The sequence below is a fragment of the Numenius arquata genome, chromosome 4 (genome assembly GCF_964106895.1).
Source record: "Numenius arquata chromosome 4, bNumArq3.hap1.1, whole genome shotgun sequence".
Lineage (NCBI taxonomy): Eukaryota > Metazoa > Chordata > Aves > Charadriiformes > Scolopacidae > Numenius > Numenius arquata.
In genome coordinates, this window is record NC_133579.1 from 45,042,552 (window position 1) to 45,065,611 (window position 23,060).

The 23,060-nt window shown below is 37.0% G+C and overlaps 1 protein-coding gene across 1 annotated transcript in view; it reads left to right on the plus strand.

The window, feature by feature from the left end:
- Positions 1-23,060, plus strand: part of ADCY2 (adenylate cyclase 2) — a 223,165-nt gene that overhangs the window by 139,323 nt on the left and 60,782 nt on the right. The window contains exons 5-13 of the mRNA XM_074146221.1: positions 4,837-4,985; positions 6,198-6,309; positions 7,362-7,489; positions 13,174-13,332; positions 13,703-13,835; positions 14,156-14,332; positions 15,665-15,708; positions 17,603-17,683; positions 22,989-23,058. Of these exons, the coding sequence (XP_074002322.1) occupies positions 4,837-4,985; positions 6,198-6,309; positions 7,362-7,489; positions 13,174-13,332; positions 13,703-13,835; positions 14,156-14,332; positions 15,665-15,708; positions 17,603-17,683; positions 22,989-23,058 (1,053 nt within the window). The remainder of the gene's footprint in view (positions 1-4,836; positions 4,986-6,197; positions 6,310-7,361; positions 7,490-13,173; positions 13,333-13,702; positions 13,836-14,155; positions 14,333-15,664; positions 15,709-17,602; positions 17,684-22,988; positions 23,059-23,060) is intronic.

Consider the following 23,060-nt stretch of genomic DNA (forward strand, 5'->3'; position numbering starts at 1 on the left):
GTCTGTCAGCCACATTGCTGGTTCAATATTGTGTGATCAGGAATCACAAGATTTGTTTCTTGTAGTTTATTTCTTGATACATTTCAAGGGCAGGTGAAAATCTTATTTTATCCATGTTTATTTATGAACTTCGTTGTGAAGCTGGATGTGTGTATAGGCTAATTGCTTCTAGAGCTCTTACTGCTGACTTAACGACCTGGTTTGTCAAACTTGCTGAATAGTTGATTAGATATATGCCACCGCAATCTGAAAACAAAACTCAGGCCACAGAAAACTAGAATGCAATATTCAGTGCCCTAAATGACATTATAAGGGACAAAAGTATCCCTATATGGGATATGTCCCTATACGGGACAAAAATGTCCCTATATCACTTCATTCTTCTACATAAATGTAGTTTTTCTGCAGGCTTCTTCAATATCAGAAGCTCGACAACGAAGATGGACATTTCTTTCAGTAAGACCAAAATTTGGACCCGCAGTTCCCTCCATAGACAAGGAGGATGGGGTAGGGAGGGAGAGGAGAAGAAGGAGAGAGGGAGAGAGACATTTGCCCCCCTATAGGAATTCAGTATTAGATTTGTGAATTACCTCGAATGACAGCTTTTCTCCATTGAGAGTAAGGCGCTAAGCTACTTTTAACATAGTGAGCCCTAGCAACATACCTTTGTTTCTCCATGATGACATTCTGTTGTCTATATTATTCAAGTGATCAGACTAGATGGAGGAATATTTGGCCTTTAAATCTATAAATTCTTAAAATTATTTTTACTTTGGTAAAGAAAAGAGTTAATAGTCATGTAGTCTTGTATAAATGAGTGAATCAGAATTGGTATTTTACATAATAAAACAGGAATGAGCAAATAAATAAAGCATTATTGCCTCAGGCGAAGCAGAGCTTGATTTGTGAAATACACACTTAAGAAAATGTACTGTACCACACATTTGAGGATATTTTGCTTGCTTACTGCATAACAACAACATGACCTCCATTGTGCAAGGTACTGCAAGTGCAATTGCCACCTTGCAAAAACTGATGTAGTGCTATGATCTTTAACTGAGATACGCTAACTTACTCTAGCTAAACAAACATCTAGAGTTTATCAAGCTTTAGGGGAGTAACTACAACTGACTGCTAAAGTCACCTGCATAATGCAGGGGAAATTCTGACAATGAAATCAACTTGGATGTGAGAGTTTGAGAAAGCAGGAACTCAAATAGCAGTTTGACAGATACTGCTGAAAGTCCTCAGTTAGAGAATCACGGGAGGATGACTACTTGCTAGCCATCTACTGGGCTCCAGATGGACTGAGGAGGAAGAAGTACTTAAACCTACAGTATTGAAAGACACTATAATGTTGTATTCAGTATGGATTGTGTGCTCTGTCTTTTAGCTCTAGGACTTAAAAAATCTCAGCTACAAGTGATTTGAGTGGTGAGAGGAAAGCATAGCCCAGAGAACATGGACCGTCAAGAACTAGTTAGTCTCGTGTGCATGAATCACATGTATTGGCTGTAAGGTCATGTTGGTAATATTTCAGGGAAAGACATTTGTGAGGGGATTTTCATTATTCCCATAGCACAGCAGTTTCTCTTTCACCAGAAGCAGGTACTGTTATTTTCAATCTGAAGACTTTTACATGCTGCATCTTGACCTTCAGTCAGAATTACTTTGGCTTTTTTATTAGACTTTAGCTCTGAGAGTGACTTCTCTGTCTACTACAAATAGGTAAGTGTTTTGTCTCAAAGTCAGTGTCTTGTATGTCAGTTCACCAAAGTTTTGATGTGTAGATTTTCTGTCTTTTTGAGATAATAGTACAGAATGTATTATCAAATAAAAAGCCATCATAAGCAGCAGTCTTGATTTGCTATGTTCCTCATACTGATCCAGTCTGCAGCAATTTCAGTACACAACACGTCAGGCACTACAGTCTGATTAGTAATTGGTTTTGATCCTTCCATGAAACTCTTTTTAGCCACCAGAGATGCTGAAACATGAAGGAAGAGGTGTTCTTAAATGCTTTGCATTTCTTAAGATCTTTTAGCAGAAAGAGAGGGAACAATGTGTTTGTAACCATTTTGTATTTGTAGCTGACCAGCCCAGCCACGATCTTCATAAATAGTTGAGATTCAGCTTCTTACACTGTTGTCTTTTAGTGAAAGAAACCAAAATCAACAACCTGCATGAAATGTAATATATGACTCGATAACACGCTATCACACAAGTGGTAACTTCAGGATTGACATGCGAGCATTTGCAGCCTGTGTGATGGAGAGGGTGACTGAAGCATTTGGGCGTAGCTGGGCACGGCAGGATATTTTGCAGTATGCTTCAGCAATTGCAGTTCTCTAAAGCCGCCTCTGGTTGTCACCTTCTCTTTTGTAATGTGGAAATGGAGGAAGGAAAACATTCTTTTGAGGGGAAGTTCTGGCGTGGTGAACAGCTTCACCAAGAAGTTTAAGCAGAACGGGATAGTGGTCTGGCCTGGAGAGAAAAAGGAGGGGAAATATCCCATCTCTTCTGCTGTACCCTACAAAATCAGGGATTTCTGGGATTCTGTTTTCCCTTTCCTGTTATGATTCTTTAGCTTGTAGGTGAATTTATGCTGCTTTCTATGAAAAATTTTTCTATTGCTTTCTTGAAAACTTCTGATGCTTTTCTCTGTGACCTTTTGCCAGCCTCTCTGGGTTTCAAAGACATAAGCAGTAACCTGGACATTGAGTTGAGTATCTACCTTGCTGCATGTCTGGAAGTGTAGCAGAGTCATAGGAAGATAGTGAGCTAGCTGGAATTTACTAGCCAGGGTACAACAGAAGCACTGTGATTTAAAATCAGAGCTAAGATCACTCACCTCTTTTTAACTATTTAATAATTATTAACAAATGCTGACCTGTCTTGCACATCACAAAATAGCAACTTTCTGTTAGATAAACAGCAACTTGCAAGAGTAAGCTTTCATTATGGAAAAAAAATACATTGTTTTTGAAGGCATTCTTTATAAGTTAGCAAAATACCTCCCTCAAGGACCAGTGGATAACATTAGAAATGAAAATACATTGGCCTCTTGGATGTGTACTTGCTAAAATGCCTAAACATACTAAATTAATCTTGCATTTAAGAAATAAAGCCACATAAACATTTTGATGAAAAGGCAATTGTCTATATTCTTCTCAGTTACAATGTGTCAAATCTGAGACCATAGCAGTAGGAAAACAGTACATCTATTTATTTCTTTCTTGCCTCCTTTAGTCAGGCTACAGACAGATACGCTTTACCTTGAATATTTGTTTCATTACTTGTCTTACCGCTTATGTGATGTGCCTTATTCTGCAAAATAAAGAGCAGTCCATACATATGTGAATGAAAATTATTTTTAGATCTCACCAAAATGATTTTAAAGAAAAAAGAAAAAAAATTATTAGTTCAATATTACTTAGCAACAAAGCAAGATGCTGTCTTGATTCACTGAAATAGAGTGTTTACAAAGTGTGTGTAGGATCAGTTTCATAGGGCCTCACGTAAGTTAATGCTGTGCCTACAGGTACTCCAATGCCGTGTGGAATGGGAAGACTTCATTATGCATTACAGAAATAGATACCCAAGGCAGCTGCAAATATCAGAGAGCCTGTATCCCTGATATTGTTATGGTCTACTTAAGGTCATTAGACCTGAATAGGAATAATTATCCCAGACAGAGCATTGAATTAATGGTTACACTTCTTCTGGTACCTTCATTAATAGAACTGCAAGCTCCGTAAAAATGCACATTGTGAACCAAAGAGAATGCATCACTGTGAGTAACACCTGCAGAAGGGGAACATTTTGAGGTCGTCGCCTTTTCCGGCATAGCTGTTTCTCTCTCTGACTCCATCGTGGGCTTTTACAGCTGCCTTCCCCCTTCTCACTGGTTTAGGTTTCTGTTTTTTGTGCTTAGCCAGAATCAGCCTTTTCCTTCTGCCTTCAAGAAAATGAGAAATTCCTGTTCAGTTTTTAGGTGGTGTATGATCAAAGTAGGATGGTTGGAAGGGATTTTTTTGCAGAGTTCTAGCTATTTCCTTGTTGATTCAGTTTTCCAGAGAAGTAGGAAGTCAATGAAAAGCTGCTGGGTAAAATGGGCAAAACTAAACTGTAAAAAAAATTAAAACGTAGGAGAGCTTCACAAGGAGAAGACCATGGGTATAATACCAACAAAAGATGAAGAAAAATATGTAGGGTTTTTTTTTTTTTAGAGTATTCAATTTCCTTTTAGATTAATATATTCAAAAACTTTAGTTTGTCAAATGCTGTATTAAGGTAAAGGGAGAGTACATATCAAAATAGTCTACAAAAGTCCAACATTTTCAATATGCTCTGTGTTCTGATTTTATCTTTTCATTTTCAGTCTAGCAACTGCAAAAACTATGATTAAACATTTGAAATACATCTAAAAAAAATATTTAGCCTAGGTTTGCTGGAATTGGACTGCATTTCACTGAAGTTGTCTGAACAGTCCTTGCAGCTCTTGCTTTATTTGCTAATCTGTATTTCCTGCATCCTACTCAGCTATTGAATAGATTAGTGTACATAACTTCTTCAGATGTTAAGTTTAGCTTAAGCTTTCTCTAATATACACAAAACCTTGAAGAAGTTAGATATTACTTGGACATGTGTGTATATCTCTGTTAAATTCTTCAAGGAACAGATTAATTTTGGGGGCCATACCAGGCAAATGCCTGGGTGCAACCTTCATCAAAATGTTCTAGGGTATTGACAATAGCATATGATTTGCATGGTATTGCTTCCATGCTAATTTTGTTCTCCTTAAAGAAATTGTGGACGTTTCATTTTAAATTTTAGGAGCGTCTTCTACTTTCTTTGCTGCCTGCTCACATTGCCATGGAAATGAAAGCAGAGATCATTCAGAGGCTACAAGGTCCCAAGGCAGGCCAGCTGGAAAACACCAACAACTTCCACAATTTGTATGTCAAAAGGCACACCAATGTAAGGTAATAAAATATATACCAACAACATTCAGAAGAATCTTGAAAAGGGAGGGTTAAGAAAGCAATTAACAAAATAATTGTTTTTCAACAACTTAATGTTTAGTATCCCTTAATTAGATCAAATGCTAACAGTTCTGTGTTCCAGAAGAGCAACAAAACTGATAGTACAAAAAGTTGTTTAGAAAAAGCCATGCAGTAGTAGGCTTTCTTCATAATGTATTGATTTTTCAGGTTGAAGTACCAAATCCTACTTGGATGTATACTAGTCAAAATTGTAATTTGTATTAGTTATATTATTGTGAATTTGTAATTTTCTTAACTGGAGCAATTTCTCAGGTTTTATAAAATGTAAATAGAGTCACCTGTATCACATATGTATTTTACACAGTACCTGAGATAAAATATTCTGCTGACAAATCCAATCATTTATTAATTACAAATTTCTAGAAGTTAGGAAAATAATTCACCATTTATTTCAAATACTCTTTCATCTTTACAAGTTACTTTGCCTGTTTTTTTGATTGAACAACTTAATTAGAATGACATTCTTAGATATTGCATTTTTAAAGTTAGTATTGCAGGACTGTTGAAGAAGTTCATTTTCACTTGTGAGCACAAATACTTTTTCCTTAGCCTAATTCTATGAATTGGTCAAGTGATGAATAGAAACATAGTGTATGACTTGAATATCTTAGCAATCAAGATTGAATTTAATAGTCTGAGTAACAAGTGAACAAAGACTTCCATGCTGCATACCATTAACAGATCAATCTAGACAGAAACTATCTACAATGACAAAAAGTTATTAAACCATTTCTGATAACAAAAATGTTTGTTAAAATAATTGCCATTATTATACTGCCAATTTGTAAGCAGGAAAAAGCTTTCTATTTTTTGAATACACTGTAACAGATATAGGTATAGAATGCCTGTAAAGACCTACAAATATATCTATAAAAGTAATACCTGTGAAGGTAATACCGATAAAGGTAAATACAGGTATATATTACCTATAAACGTAATGCCTAAAAAGGTAAATGTAGGTTTGCCTATAAATATAGTTATATTTATTGTTCTGTGTTTAGCTCTTTTGGGTATGGGCATACCTCTGTGAAGTCCAGAATGCCTACTTTCAGGTTCTGCTGTTGATTTATAAATGTGAGTTATAAATGTGGAAGGAAACAGTGACCAAGTTTCTTTTCATTTCCGGTGTAGCATCTTGTACGCTGATATCGTGGGATTCACTCGCCTGGCCAGTGACTGCTCACCAGGGGAATTGGTGCACATGCTAAATGAGCTGTTTGGCAAGTTTGATCAAATTGCAAAGGTGGGTTCCTACTGGGCTGCTATTGTTAGTTGAAATAAGTAAGAAGTTATCTTTAAAATATTTTTTCTTCTTGGAGACTTCTCTACATTCAGGCAGCATTTCCGAGGCTTTGGCAGGAAGGTTAGATTTGAAACGTGTGAAGAAAAAATCTGGCTCTGAGTGCAACCGTGTATTTCTGCCAGTGTGATAATCTGTGAAACCCAAGATAGCTCTCTCTAATAGGACCAATAGAGACAGCTCATGGAGCCCTATAAAGCTTAATGGAAGGTGAACAGCTCTTTAAATAGATCTTTTACAATAACAAGGATTAGGAAACTCAAGATAGAAAACTGATACTGTCAGTTTTCTTATCTCTGAAAAGCATTTTAGAGACTGGAAGACAAGGAAGACAATAGTAATTGAAGCAATTTTAATTACTGACCACAGTCTCTTGATTACTCAAGAAAAGATTAAAATATAATCAGAGGATTTTCTTCTGTTTATTTAGGTGTCATTTTTATAAAAATTACACCAAACTTCATTCTTTGTGTTAAAGTGAAATCATGAACACTAAAATAGATCATTTTTTGTGGTTTTTTATTTATTCAAAACCAACTGTCCATTATTGGTTAAAAAAAATATCTTTAGTTTGCCTTAGAGTATAAAAGATAGAAATAAGATTATGATTACTAGTTTCAGGGAGCATTGCATAGTACATCTTCAAAGATGTAAACGTAGAAGGATAGGTCTTTTGATTTTGTATTTCAAACAAAAAGACTTTGTTTAGATTGAATATAAGATACTTTGGCTTTAATCTAAGGTGTGAACAGCACTGCAAATATATGTTTTGCAGTGATCTGACTTCCCATTAAGGACCGTAACAGATAGAGGAATCATCCATACAAAACCCTCTGACAGCCTTTCTTTTTTTAGCAAGCCAAATCCTTCTCTACTGAAACAAGCTTAAATAGAATGATTTTGATAATATCATTTAAGTCAGTCTTTGTAATGGTAACCCTTCATGTATGTAATTCAAGTTGAAAGTGACCATCTGACCTTGCTTTTTCCTCCAGGAAAATGAGTGTATGAGAATTAAAATCCTAGGTGACTGCTATTACTGTGTTTCTGGACTGCCTATATCTCTTCAAAATCATGCCAAGAATTGTGTGAAAATGGGACTGGACATGTGTGAAGCCATTAAGTAAGTGCTGAACTCTCTGTTAAATATTCAACAGTAACAATTCTGTCTCTTCTATCTGTAGCTGTGTTGCTGGTTGAAACATTCAGACCTGCAGTAGCTGGTGTGTTTCACTACAAGGTCCAGCATGGTAATCTTGATCTCAGTCTCAGCAAAGAAATCTTTTAAAATGTTGGCTTGTGCCAGACTATCTTGTCACTGCACCGTAAAGATGATTAAGGGCCTGGAGCACCGCTCATATGAGGAAAGGCTGAGAGAGCTGGGGCTGTTCAACCTAGAGAAGAGAAGGCTGAAGGGGAAGATCTAGCAATGCCTTTAAGTACCTAAAGTGAGGGTGCAAAGAAGATGGAGCCAGGATCTTTTCAGTGGTGCCTAGTGACAGGACAAGAGATGATGGGCACAAACTGAAACACAGGAGATTCCCTCTGAACATCAGGAAACACTGTCTTCACTGTGAGGGTGACAGCACTGGCACAAGTTGCCCATGGAGGCTGTGGAGTTTCCAATCTTGGAGATACTCAAAATCCAACTGTTACAGCCCTAAGAAACCTGCTCTAGCTGGCCCTGGTTTGAGCAGCAGTTGGACTACACCTTGTCCAGAGGTCCCTTCTGACCTCAACTATTCTGTGATTCTGTGATTATGAGATGGTGAATATCCCAATAGACATCACTTAGGACTTGGGAAGCTTTGCTTTTTGCAGAATCACGACGCTGCCACCCACCTGGTAGTCAAAAGGCTCTGTGAGAAGCCAGAGTTCCTGGCTCCCGCTGAGTTTGGAGTTCAGTGGTGGTCAGGAGCAAATACCCCTTCACAATTAAGATACCTCAACCCCTGAGCCTGTGGAGTGATACTGAGCATGTCTACCAAAGACATTTCTAGAGGTTTACAGATTTCTGGGTTGGGAGGCCTACTTTCCGTGTTGCTAAATAAGCAACAAAATGTGCATGTCTTACTAGAACCCATGTTTAGGTTCAGTTTCAAATTTTCTACGATTAATTTTTTAGGTGATGGCCTTTAGGTGATTTTTTAGGTGATGGTTTTATCAGTCAACACTTTAGGGCACCACTGAGTATTCGGTGCTTATCACCAGTATTTTGGATTTGTGGGTTGCTGTATTTGTCCCTTATTTCTTTCCCATAATCTTTATGCTTGTTCTGTCTTTGAAACAGAAAACAGAACAAAGTATTTGAAAATTCTAATGTGATTGCTTTTGAAATAACGGTTGTAACTTACTTCCAGTAACTCGAGTAATAACAGGTGGCTTGATGTGATTGTGAAAGAGGAAAAAGAACTGTGGTTGCATCTGATGGGTTAACATTTGTAAGGCATCTAAGGATACAAGAAAAGAAATATGTGAGGAATCCTCTACCTTATTAATGAAGAATAGATTTGGAACAGATTATAGGCAACTGTAGAAGTTCTGAAGATGACGGGACTTCAAAGTCTTGTAAAAGAGCAGCTTTCAGTCGCCTTGTCGCTTCAGGGTAATTACTATATGGGTAGGTTGATTAATGCAAATTTGGGGGTTTTGCCTTCTAATGTATTCATGGAAAAGGTGTAGTATTTGTGGAACCTGGGATTTTTATCTCCTTGCTTTAGGGATCTTTTGCAAAACTAACCTCAGTACAGGAATCAGATTGCTGCATGTTCTAAAATGTTTTTTCTCCATCCAGATATGGTTGTACCTTACATTGTGTCCAAAGAAATCTATTTTTTTTAAATGGTACTTGGAGTACTTCTCCTTGCCAAGAATTAAAATCTACAGATTTGATTGTTTCAGTTGCTTTCACTGGATGCTTCCTCTTTTTCATTTAGATATGCTAGAACTGTATTATAATTACATGAATTGCTACTCTAGCATATTAGGAACTAAAGCTAATATCCCTTCAGTAGACCAGTAGGTAAAAGAGTGTCTGTCCCTATGTTCTGACTCCCCTCCTTGATTGGCTTAAAAATGCTGGGTTTTTTCCCCAGCCTTTCAGTGAAAATGAGACCTTTCTGGTTTACATTTCAAAAGATCTGTTTGCTGTGTGATACATGTGAGTTAAAAGCATTTGCATAGAGTTTCCAGTCAACCTGTTGCTTTTTCACTGAAGAGAAAAAAGTATAGAAGGTGATAGGCTTGTGGAAAAACAATGCTAAGCTCAAGCCATAAAGAACAAAGTATAATTTTACACATCACAATGCAATGCTTTACTTGAGCTCAAAGAGCAATCTGTCAGTTCCTCACACTTCAGAACTTCCCAATTTTCTTGGAAATAACTTTCTGCTCAAGCTGCTATCAAGTATGTTCATTGTTAATGCTGGATGATAAGGTCCTCCTTGGTAAGAGCAGCCTTATAGACTAGAAAATTATCTTTTAGTTATATAGCACATTCTGATCTCACTTTATTACTGTAGTCAGAATCCACAACACTCCTGTAGACAGATGCCTAATTATCACAGCCTATTTACATCTCTGTAGGAAGTGAGGAATCTGTACCCTGTGTTTTCAAATGCTTCCAAAGTATTATGTCAAGTGTTGCAGCCTGCAGGTGGATAAAAATTACTGATTATTAATCAATTCCATATTTTGTTGTGTGATTGCTATGTCTTTGTGTGGAAGCATCTCCTGAAATACTTCTGTGGCCTGTAAAACTAGAAGTAGTAATACTCTTGCTGTTGGAAGTGTCACTCAATATGTTTGACTCACTCTGTCTAAAATATCTTTTTTGTCAGATATGAGTTTTTGTTATATTCAGTCACTGAGGTGCAAGCTGACACCTCAGTGCCTAAGTTACTGAACTAAAGTAGTTTGCTGTTTAGATTAACAGTTCTGTATAGATTTTACCACCTGAATATGGTTTTAGTTCCAGTTGTCTTTGAAGCAAAAAGGAGGAATACTACCAAATTACCAGGTGATATGTAGTATAAAGCCTTAGTCTTGTTTCCTAATGATGTGTAGCTCCATTTTGAGCAATTCAGCCTCACTACGCTACGGATTATTTCCATTTAAACATGTTAGTAGTCCCATTGATTATTTTCTTTGCTTCTCTGCTCTATGTTGGAACAAATTCAGTGTTTCTTGTAGTCCGCAGCCTGCTTGCCCAGGAGTGGGATGCTCACGTTATCAAGCCATAGATGCTAGTGCTGCCTATGATGTTTAGATCTGGCCACCTTAACTGGGTGCTTTAATGCTAGAGTTTATCTGCTAAGGCAAAATATATTTGTGTAAGAATATATGGGCTGTTTTCCTTCAGCCCAAACTCCACCCCCTTGTCTGTCTGACTTCCTAATTTATGTATTTCTAAGCCACAGATTGTCAAAGGCTCTCTTTGATTTGGTTGTGTGCAATGAGTTCCATGTCAGAGGAAAGTGAAAGAAACTGTTGGATGAGATGGTTGTATCAATTTGAAAGCTAGATACAAAGCAAAATATTTTTTTTAGGTATGATTTTATTCCTGCAGGTCTGATCCAAAAGGGACGCATGCTTTTAAAGCTGGCAATTTGCAGGGAACTAAGTGCTCAAGGCTCACTGAATGTGTTAAGGTACATAAAACAGGACTAGGTGAGTCTTAGATAGATTAGTCCAGAATTATCAATGAATAAAGCTCAGATAAACAGAATAGATGCTTTCCTAATGACCTGAACTCTTGCTTGTTGTCAAGTAAAGTTGCTGCGAGCAAGCTAACCATGCCTGTGAAAAATAGAGTCCTTACAAACTCAAATTTAAGGCTGCAATAGGAAAAATGCAGTCTTGATGAGTATTTTTGACTGCCCCGCCAGAATGGGCACACTGACTGTGGTGTGCTGAGGGAGATCAGAGAGACCATGTGGGCAGAAAATTAAATAATAGCTGGAAGTTTCAGATATACTTGCATAGGTAAGGCAAGTGTCCTATGGGCATGCGATAGGCTACATTCATAGATGCGTTCAGTGCCTGCATCGTCATAGCAGTTGTTCAGGGAGCACAAGAAATAAAGGAGAGAAGAAATAAACCCTAGTTTGGTCCAGAGTAACAGTTCTAATTTAAAATCTTCTGTGGTTTCTTTAATTTGTGAGACAGAAGAGAAGATTCAGTTCTGGAACATATTCTACTTGCTCCCCTCCTTAACTCCTGAGAGCTTATTATAAAACAGACTTTATGGCTTGCTCTGCAGAATATGGCAGGGCAGCCTTTCGACAAGCACTCCTAGAGGATAAATGTTCCTCTTCCACTTTTTCCAGTTCTGTAAAGCATTTTTTTTTTCCCTAAGTGTTAAGCTTGTGTCATATTCCTTGTGAAGAGCAAAGTGGTGTTTGTCATTTGCTGACTGCTTACAAAGATCATTTACAAGCAGTTCATTTTCAAGTGTGTCAGCTACACAAGAGCAGTGTAAAATGGCAAAGTGAAAGGAGATGTCAATAAACACTTGATAGAGATTGAGGGAATTAAAAAACTTCTCCTCTCTTCTTTTTAATAACTGCAAAACACAGTTTAACAAAATACTTTCAGTCATGCTCCTGTTACTTTCATTTCCCAGAAAAAATCACTTGAGAACTGCTGCTTACACGTAGGATTTAACATATCAAATTAATCCAGTTAAGTTCTGTGTTGCCTTTCAAAAAAAAGAAGAGAAGCAGGCCAGTTTAATTCTGTAATTCAGAAGGTACAGAGCCGATGATTCTCATCCTTGAGACTGATGATGTTGCTAGAACTATGAACCTGACTCGTATGCAGGAGCCATTTGACTTTCTTTTTCTATAGGTGTTCCTTCCATCAACATCCTGAATTCCACCAAGATAACTGAATGTACTTATTACTGGCTTACAAAACCTTATTACTGGCTAGGTTTTGATCCCCATGAGTTGGGGCTTAAATATATAAATCCAGTTAAGTTACAATCTTTCCATTTGTTAGAACTGCCTAAGCCTATAGACATCTGAATTAATTTTATAACCCTTTACATATGTAGTTAGGTACCCATATGATATATATATGAAAATGTTCTGGTTGTTTGACTTTAGTCACACATCCGTGATTCAGAAGATGAATGCCTATCTTATGTGTAGGGGTCTTCTGAGATTTGGGTTGGGGTAAACAAATACTTCAACCCTGTCTAAAGTCACTGGAAAGGTCAGAGGTTTAGATGTGGTCTGGACAGTGAGAGTGACCTCTCATTCTTTGTATGACAATCTAGTGGGTACAGTGTTCACCAAGCATGTGGAAGACTGTTGAGCCTGTGTTCTCCACAGCCTGAATGGCACTGAGCCCATATCCCCAAAAAGTGTATGAGCCACCAGCCTGTAGAATATTGTGAGGTGCTGTGGTTTTCATCCTTCCTCTCCAAGCAGAACCATTCACAAGCAGGCATGCAAGAGCAATGGGACCTGACAGAACACACATATAAGAAGGTCTCCAATGTAGATATTAGGGTCTTCAGTTAGAATAGCGCATAACGGTAGTTCCAGATCTCCAAAATATGTTTGTTGGACTGTCATTGCATTAAAAGCCACACCAGAGGCTGTCCCTAGGTTCTACCATGAGACTGAACATTTCCACTACTTAATTCAGCCCTCCCAAATAATTTCAGATGAGTATAAAAGGGACTTCAGAATTAATATTTACTACAAATAGTTGCAAATATAGATAATAGTAAATGTAATATAGAAAAGAAAACAAAGGCCCTCTTATGTCTATTAACACAGACTTTCTTCTCAACTACAGGAAAGTGAGAGATGCAACTGGAGTTGATATTAATATGCGCGTAGGAGTGCACTCTGGGAATGTGCTTTGTGGCGTTATTGGGTTACAGAAGTGGCAGTACGATGTGTGGTCACATGATGTTACTCTGGCAAATCACATGGAAGCTGGAGGAGTCCCAGGGTAAGAGGCTTCTCTGTTAACCTTTGAACACATGGATTTTTGTACCATGGAGAAATGCATAGGTACCGTGTTTTCAGCCATCAGCTTTCATGGAGGAGCCTGAACTAATTCTTAGTGCTGTCCTTAAAAATAAGTTTAAAAAAAAAAAAAGGCACTCAGTATTTTCTGTGATTTAAAGAGCATTTTTTGTGGATGGAAACCTTCAGATTTATGCCCATTAGAACTTCTGAAAATGAGATTAGAGGGACTGTAAATGAAGTGAGCAGCGTATAAAAAGTATATCCAAAAGCTAGTAAAAGGTTGATCAGGTTCAAATTATGCTTTTGATCGATATTTGTGATTCTGTCATTCTTTTAAAATATAATTTCAGCCGTGTTCACATCACCTCAGTCACCTTGGCACATTTGAATGGAGCTTACAAAGTGGAAGATGGGGATGGAGATGTGAGGGACCCATATCTGAAAGAGCATAATGTTAAGACTTACTTTGTAATCAATCCTAAGGTTAGTAGTGCTTTTATTTGTGGCCAGTCATAGTTATTTTTGAGCAGGACCACTAATCTCTTTATTGAATAATTCACTACCATAAGATATTGATCAGAGCTATTACTGATTCCTACAAATACAAAATGTTTGCATTGCAAATCTTTCCCGCTCTTCAGAAATAAGTCTCTGATATTTCCCAGCAATATCATTAAGAATTTCAGTTTCTTAGCATCTCTCCATTTTTAAGTTCCTAAGCATGTGGCACCAGATGATGCATTAGTGCTTCAAAAGGTAATGAACACCAAGGCTGATATCACGTTTTATTCTCTGTCAACCAGGGAGAGAAGCGAAGCCCTCAGCACCACATTAGACCTCGACATACTCTTGATGGAGCCAAAATGAGAGCTTCTGTCCGCATGACCCGGTACCTGGAATCTTGGGGAGCAGCCAAGCCATTTGCACACTTGCATCACAGGGACAGCATGACCACTGAAAACGGCAAGATTAGCACAACAGTAGGGGCCTACTTATGTCATTTCATACAATTTAACAATATTTGAAAGGAAAAAGGTGCTCACTGGTAAATACCTGGTTCTTTCTGATAGAAGAAAATATGTGCATTTGTACAGGGCAGTGAGCCCAGTGAAGTTGCTGCGAGCTTTTCCATTGACGTGAGCTTTGAATTAGGCTTTAAGGAGACATGTCTTGCTATAAAGTGCATCTCGGAATTATAAGGAGTCCGGCATACTTACTAAAATACACCATTTGACCCACTGAGCTTATGCCCCAGTCATGGCATTTAGAATGGCTGCTGTTCACCTTGTGGAAAGATATTTTGAACATAAAGCCAGAGTGCAACAGAGTGCAACACACTTGATACAGAGACATTCCCTGAGATTTGTGGGCTATTTAGCCACATTCTCCATTTGGAACATGGCCAAACCTGGAAAGAAGGCTGTGAAGTTAGAATATCCCTGTGGTACCTGGAGTGGATTTTATTCAAAACATTCTCTGGGAACTAAATCCATACTCACTGTAACATCTACTTTTTGAAGGTGCCCTAACCGCTCATCAGCAGCGGCTGACAGCCTGAGTTGGACAGTGCTATGGTGCAATGTTACATCTCTTATGCTGAACACAAAAAAGGTTTCTTTTTAATGTTGCTAACACTATTTTACTGCTGTCAGTCCAAAGATTGTACATTGCATTGTCTTCTACTTCTAGAAAGTGCAAACATAAAGGTAAATTCTAATAGTTTTCAACATTGGCATTCAGTTTTGTTCATGTTACATATGAGAATGCAGGAATGAGCCAGCTAACCCATCTTGTTCAATAAATACAGTGCATCAGAATGTGGATTGTGACATCTTCATTACACAAAGTGCCCAGCCATCACTATTAATCACAAAATAAATGTGGTTGTGATGGCTGCTGTTGCTTATCAATAAAAATGTGTTCAAAAAATAATGACTATTGCCTGTATTTGGCTACTCAGGTCTGTTTTTTTCAAAACACTTCAAACTGTTTTTTGCTGAAGCTGGTAGGAGTTTGGACTACATTAAAACAGTGGTGACTTTGAAGCAGTGACTTTCTAGTAAAGCAAAACATTTTTGGATTCAGACTATTATATTAGTTATTTAGCGTGATAATGATAGATCAGTTTGTCTCCAGGTCACTCCATCTTCACTCTTGGCTAGATTTTTCTTTTAGGCAGTTTTAATCTAATGCTAAAAGTATTTGTTTTGGAAACTCTTCTCCTTACTTGACCCTGTTTTCAACACTTTTTAAAGCTACTTAATGTTGTCAAAGTCTATTATAGTTCATAGGTATTTTCTTTTGGTTTTTAGGATGTTCCCATGGGGCAATATCATTTTCAGCGTTGCAGAGAGAGGTAATGTAATTTTTAAAAATCACTTATTCATATAAAGTCCATATAAATGCATAGTCATTTATATATATACATACACATATATATATAAAAGGAATGTTTTCAAGTATTGAGGGCCATTTCTCACTCAAACTATTTTTTCAGCTCATACCTTTTACATAGAGAAGGGTAATGGAAACAGATTCAGCAGACGTTATTTATAGATTGTGAATACAGTTCCTGCTAACAAACAGCATTATTCTGAATTACGATAAGTATGTTGATGGGCTACTATTTGCTCCTCCTAACAACCTAATTACTCTATCAGTGGGGAGAAGATTACATGCAGGAAAACTGAGAGGAGGCACAGAGGGGTAAAAAAGGGAAGATGGAAAGGCTGTTAATAATTTGTGTTACAACAGCTAATAATATGTACTGAAAGAGACATTTTTGTTAATTATTTTTTGTTATTTATTATTTTTGTTAATTGCTTTGTACTTGCATTGTGTTTTATTATTTCAAAGTCTGTAGTGTGTTTGCAATAGTTAATATTCAAAAGATATTTTGTGGTCTTCCTGTGGTGCTCCTGCTACACAAAATGTTTGTAAAATCACAATAGCTTGAGTTTTCATTCTGCTGCTTGGTACTTCATGACTAGGGCAAGATGATGAGAAATGGAAACAGGATTGAACTGATCACTTCTTTAAAAACCCTCAGAATTTCTAAATCAAGAAAAGAGTGACATCTGTTTAAAAGCAAAACAGCACTGTCAGAACCCCTGAATGATTAATTTTTATTTTAATAACCTGATAACACTTCAAATAATGTCTTTCTTGCAACATTACAAGTAACATCATAAATACCATGAAATAGTTTGAAACAACCCTTTAAAAATTTGTATTTTTATTGTCTTTGGTTATGCAAACAAGTCATTCTGCCTGTTCCTTCCCCATCTCTCTACTTGGTAAATGTCTCCCCAAGAAATCAGAGGTCACTGAAGAGCTATGCAATTACTAAATTCCAGAAGATGAACAAGTTGAATATGCATGATATTAATAAAAACAGTCTCTGATTTTAAAACCAAGTGTTTACCAAGTGTCAAAAGGGCTTCTATCAGCCTTATGGTAAAAAAAATAATTCACTGGACTGTGGTATCTGCACATAATGAAATGCTTTAAGATTCTGAGGTGTTCTGGCTTTTGTGTTCCTAAATTCCACTCCAAAATTGATCTAAAAAGTACAAATGTTACCATGTGTCTGGATACCATATTATGGAAGGAGTTTCTAGAAACCGTTACTGCAGTCTAACATCCTCAACATAATGAGGCATATAACCTGGATTCTAGATAAGCTAGTTAGTCATTCCCACAGGAGAGAGCTGAAATGATAATAATAAGAGCTTTGAAAATCAGTATTTTATTAGGACATGAAAGTGTGGGTTTTGAAGCCTGACTGTGAGCTTGTGTTTGTGGCAGTCTTAGCTCTTATCTAGTTACGTGATAGTCCTGTGTTGTTAGGTTTCTGCCAAGAGGATTGTGATTAGATAATGTCTCCTCATCTGTTTAGTTATTTCTCCAAGGAAAATTGCTTCATATGTGAAAAATAAGTAGTAAACACTTTCTTACCTAAATTCTATAGAATTGAATAAGCATGAAATCACTTGGGCTGTTTAAAGTTACTGTAAGTACACTACTATCATTTCTGTATGAATTTGAATCCTGCAACAGGTTATCAGGTTTGGGCAAATAACCCAAAAACTTGATGTTGAAGAAAATCTGTGTTACCTTTTCAGTATAAATATTAAAATAATGTTAGTATCCCCTCAAGTTTATGCCAGCTATCACCTCATTGTTTAAAGTTAATGTTTATTAACAATGTAATGATTTTCCAAAGTATCTTTCCACATTTTTAATTTCAGAACAAAATCACAGAAAAGAAGGTTTGAGGAAGAACTGAATGAGAGGATGATCCAGGCCATTGATGGAATCAATGCTCAAAAGTATGTTTTTATTCTCTGTTGTTTCCTTTCTTCAACTTTGATGTAAATCTACAACATAGGGTAGTGTTTACTATTTCTCACCCCAACATGCACACGGAAGTCTGAAAACAGTAAAGATGTCACTAATATTGTCATAGGAAGCTCTGCATATCATGAAGATAGGCTGTATAGTAACATTTTCTACCACATGGGATAAGACAGTGCCTGTGAATCATGGTGTGACAGAGGTTATTGCTTGTCTTGATCTTCATGGCAAAGGGATTTTTGCACTATAACTGTTTGCATCTGTGAACTCATAGCCGTAACTCTACAGAATTATCTCATCTGAGAGCAGAGAAGTAAAATGTAAGAAATAACTGGCTTGGGAATCAGAATGATGTGAAAATTGATGCTCACAATTGTCACAGAAACATCTACTCAGAATTAGAAACTTTCCCTAAAACCATAGTTTAATATATCTTTTTTTCAACTGGTTGATTGATTTCTTAGAGAAGGCTAAGCTTGTTAGCATATTGAAATTTCTGGGGGAGGCAACATGGCATGTATTGTTTCTGTGTCCTGGGAAGAGCTGGAGGCAGTATGTTTTCCATTTGCTGGTGAATAGATAAGACTGAGAGAAAAATCATAGACTCATAGAATAGTTTGGATTAGAAGGGGCCTTTAAAGGTCATCTAGTCCACCCCCCCTGCAATAAGCAGGGACATCTTCAACTAGATCAGGTTGCTCAGAGCCCAGTCCAGCTTGACCTTGAATGCTGCCAAGTATGGGGCAACTACCACCTCTCTGAGAGACCTGTTCCAGTCTTTCACCACCCTTGTAAAAAATTTTTTCCTTATGTCTAGTCTAAATCTACCCTCTTTTAGTTTAAAGCTATTACTGCTTGTCCTATTGCATCAGGCCCTGCTAAAAAGTTTGTCCCCATCTTTCTTATAAGCACCCTTTAAGTACTGAAAGGCCACAACAAGGTCTCCCAGGAGCCTTCTCTTCTCCAGGCTGAGAATCAAAATCAATATAAAAAATCAATACCAGTCCAAAATAAGTGTTCAAGTTTCTTATATTTATCTGATGAAATACGGGAATTGCCCTTCAAAAATGTGGACTGTAGTTGTGATGAATTACACGTTTTCCCCCTACATCTGTTACTCAGAATCTTAATTACCTGAATATTACATCTAATTATTAAATTTTCATATGTCACATTTGGGTTTTTGTATCTGGTAGTCCTATTAAAAGGTACTTGGCTTTAGGAAAATATTGTTCAATTATTTATAGAAAATAGTGTTGATAGCTACATCAGGGTCATAGAAAGAATAAAGTGAAAGAGAGCAGATCATGTGATAGGCAAAGCCTTTTGATTATACTAGACTTGCCTAAAACAGCTATATAAATTGTGTCAGTTTTTATGTGTCTTCAGGTACACTTGCTCTGATAAGTGGATTCTGAAATAATGGTTTGATGTCAAAAGTAAAGCATCTACATAAATGCATTAAAATAAAGTATTGGTATGATCATACTGTATGTTGCTTTATCTTAGAGAATCCGTGTCTTATCTAATTAGTGCATAAAATTCAGAGAAACTTAGGGATAAAAGAGGTTTGTGTGATAAAAAAGATCGCTGAAAAAGTTTCACTGCATTTTGTGAATTACATGGGGAATTGCAGAAAGATAAGGAATGATCTTATATATCAGAGAGGCTGAATGCCATCTTCCAAAACTAGATTTTTTATCTACGCCTGTATTGATTTGCTGAATGAATCACTTAAACGATATGATTCAGTTGGGTACCTGAGAATAAGTTGTCAAAAGTGCTGATTCCCCACAGGGCAAGTTAATTCAATAGTATTTTAACTATGTGAACACTAAGCACTCAGTAACGTTAGTTAAATATTTCCTACATTTAGGACACAAAACTAATCACATTTTTGTTTTCTTTATAATTGTGCATTTTTTTGTGCTTCATTTTTTTGGCTGTAATATGAAAATAACACTATAATCTAATGGAGTGATTGTGAAGCTAGATCTTTTGCTTTTGTGAAACAAGAAGCAAACTTTTAAGAAAATATATAAGAAAACTGGTATTTGTAAACATTTTTCAGTGTAAAGTTTGGATTGTGTAGAAAATAGGTCTGTGACTGTATGAAGAAAATGAAAAAAAAAACATTATTACACATAAAATATAGTATCAAAATTACCATTATTTTAACCTTTTTAATGAGAATATTGCATGAAAATAATTTAACAGTAAACATTGTACAGAGCCATTGTTTCTTCCACCCGGACCTGTCAGCAAGTTCTGAATTTTTCATCCACATCATGGTTCTTTGCCATGTGTCATTGTGTGAAAAAAAGTAACTGGTTGCAAGCAAATGGTCATAATATGTGAGTCTTTGGACATTACATGCCCAGGTGTTTAACAGCCAGTAACTGGAAAATAAGTGAATGTAGGGTCTGGATCTTCTTAGTCCAAGACAAAGCTGTAGTCCAAATGAAACACTGTTTTTACACAGTGTAAAATAGCGCAGTGCATATTGCAGTGGTACCTCAGGGTTTTAAAGCAGTGTAGCATTTTTTTCTGGGCTCCTTTCCTCCCTGCTGTCCCACTGGTTCACAAGCTAACTTGGCCATTTTCCCACAAAACTGCCAAGCACCACTTTCACACGCTGCCAGTAACTTGGGGCATCTGGGTTCAGTTCCCTCTTCTGGAATGTGAATGAAACCACAACCCGCTAAAAAGCAACGCGCTGACCATATAACATTATTCAGAGTCGCAGATTTAGTTTGCAACGCTCCTTGCACAGTTACATAAGGAAAGTTATGACCTGTTTATTCATTATTATTCTGTTGGAGCACAACATTAAAAGATAGGTAAATTCAGATTTAAAAAGGGTGAGTGAGGAACAAAAACTTCTGTATCATCTCAGCTGAATGCCTTAGCCATTAGGGTGTAACATCATACTTTCTCCACAGTTCTTTTCCCTGTACTTTGAACAAAATATTCCTGGCTGCAAAGTGCCCATCCTCCCCAGGATGGGCACAAGTAGCCATAGCTATGCCACCCTGAACCTTGGTCGTTAGGGGACTTCTGTAGGACATCACATGATGGATGGATGGATAGGATGGATAGCAATCTGCTAGCTAAATATACACCTACAGAGGGAGCTGAACTTGTTATTTGCTCTTTGATAAGTAGGTTACTATGTTAGAGACACACATTCTTTCCTCTTTTTTTTCTTTAAGTCATGGTGGCTGCTATGTTCTTGTGCATAATTCCTTGCTGTACATTGTCAATCAAGCCCTGTCAAACCACACGCCTCTCCGGATACAGGCAGAATTCTGCTGCCTCTTCTGTGGTGTTCCTTGAATTGCAAAAGAATTTAAACAGAAATTTGGTACCAAGCTTGCCAGGAGGCATATCCCCACATACTTGCAGATACTTCGGTAACTTTTAGGCTCATCAAGGAGTCAGGCTGCAGGCAGAATTTTCCAGCCCTTATCTCTGTGCCAAAGGTATGTGACTTGGTGGTCCCTCTCCTGTACCTATTCTCCACTTCCATTTGTCTGTGTTACACTGTTTCCCACATCTCAGGCCTCTCAGCACCTGCTACCTAAAAACACTATAGTTTTTTCAGAGCTTTAAAGTAGAACTAAAAGCTCCTGAAAACATGAGCTTGTAATGTGGAGTATGAGGCAGCATTGGCTCTAAATGGCACTACTGACTTCACATGTGATCAAGTGTGTACAGACCAAATGAGGCCTTTGGGAATAGACCTGTAGACAGAACTTTTTAGCAATGTGGTAATGGTAATTAAACCAATCCGCCTGACAGATACCATAAGAAAAAAAAAAAGGGGGAAATTAGTTAACAATTTGGAGAAGAGGGTTACTTTTTGTTCAATTATTATAACTAAATGGAAGAAGACTTGCACTTAATTTTCAGTTTACCAAAAATATTCTACAAACTGAATGTTTTCTCCAGTAGATTACAGCTAGACCCAAACAAAATCATGCGATATGTACAACAGCCTGACATATCTGTTTCTTCTCAGAATCCTAACTGTGATCAAACTTAGATGTGAGCCATTGCAGAGCAGACTGGGGAAAAAAAAATCTAGCATCCCTAGAACTGAATGTGTTTTCAGCCCTTTTTTATAATAAAACTGATTGCACGGGAACAGCGACAGTCTCCTAGGCAAGGAAACAGATATTTTAGATTTCACAAATCAAACCTAGTAGCTTACACTCCACTCTGTCCACTCCTGTTCTCTCAGTACCTTAATTTAGGATAGATTCCACTGTGGCTCATTGTTGCTACTTATTTGCATTGCAGCCTGTCAGTTCAGAAATTCCCTTTTATTTAGAAGGCATTAGCTACAAACACTACTAGCTTAGAGTCTAATTTAAAGTTATAGCTAGAAAGGTTGCAAAACAATCTCAAGCCCTGCCATTAGTGTTCGAGCTCAAATATTGCATGTTCACAGAAGTTGTCTGCTTAAATATTTTTTTCAAATTTTTCTAGTCCCCTTGAGGTGCAAGCAACCTAACCCTCTTGAAATTTAAATATTCTGTTTCTTTTCAAGTGGCCATTAAAATAAATGTAGACTTTCATATTAGAACATTTCATTTTGTAAAAATTATGTGAAGCTTTTGTCAAGATTCACTTATTTTGAAATAGATTTGCCACTTCAATGCAAGCACTTATTCTATTTTGTATTTCGCATCTTTAAGCATGGAAGATATTTTTATAATTAGTAAAAAGATCAAAATTTAGCTCTAGAGTACAGGGTCATGGTCAAGAGACTAATACAGCTCAAAGACAAAATCACTCCACCCCTTTTAATAATGTTTTTTTACATTTTCATTCAGATCAGGAGTTTGGCAAGTGTAATTTCCCTGCCACTCACATAATGTAACAGTGCGTTTCTTAAAGGTACTTTGTGAAAGGACTGTTTTTACCTCAGGTTCTCTTCTGTGCACTAGATACGCTACAGCATTTTGGACATGAGTGGAATGTCAGTGTCAGAATTACTTCATATAAATCTCTCCCTTGATTGTCCTTAGAAATGATCCACAGAAAAAATGGTTCATCTGAGCTTTTGTTTCATGTGTATGTTAGCAATAGAAGTCAAAAGGGAGAGGGGATGTGTAGTTTCCACTTTTACTGTAAGTGCAATTCACCGTATACATTGCAATACACAGGAACTTGCTTTATTCAAGTTGAATTTCTTATTTTACTGCATTTCAGTAATATAAAAAGACAGGACTACTTTATTTTTGTGTCAGTTACAATGTTCCTTTTCTCTTCTAGGCAGTGGCTTAAATCTGAAGACATTCAAAGAATATCACTTCTTTTCTATAATAAGACTCTGGAAAAAGAAGT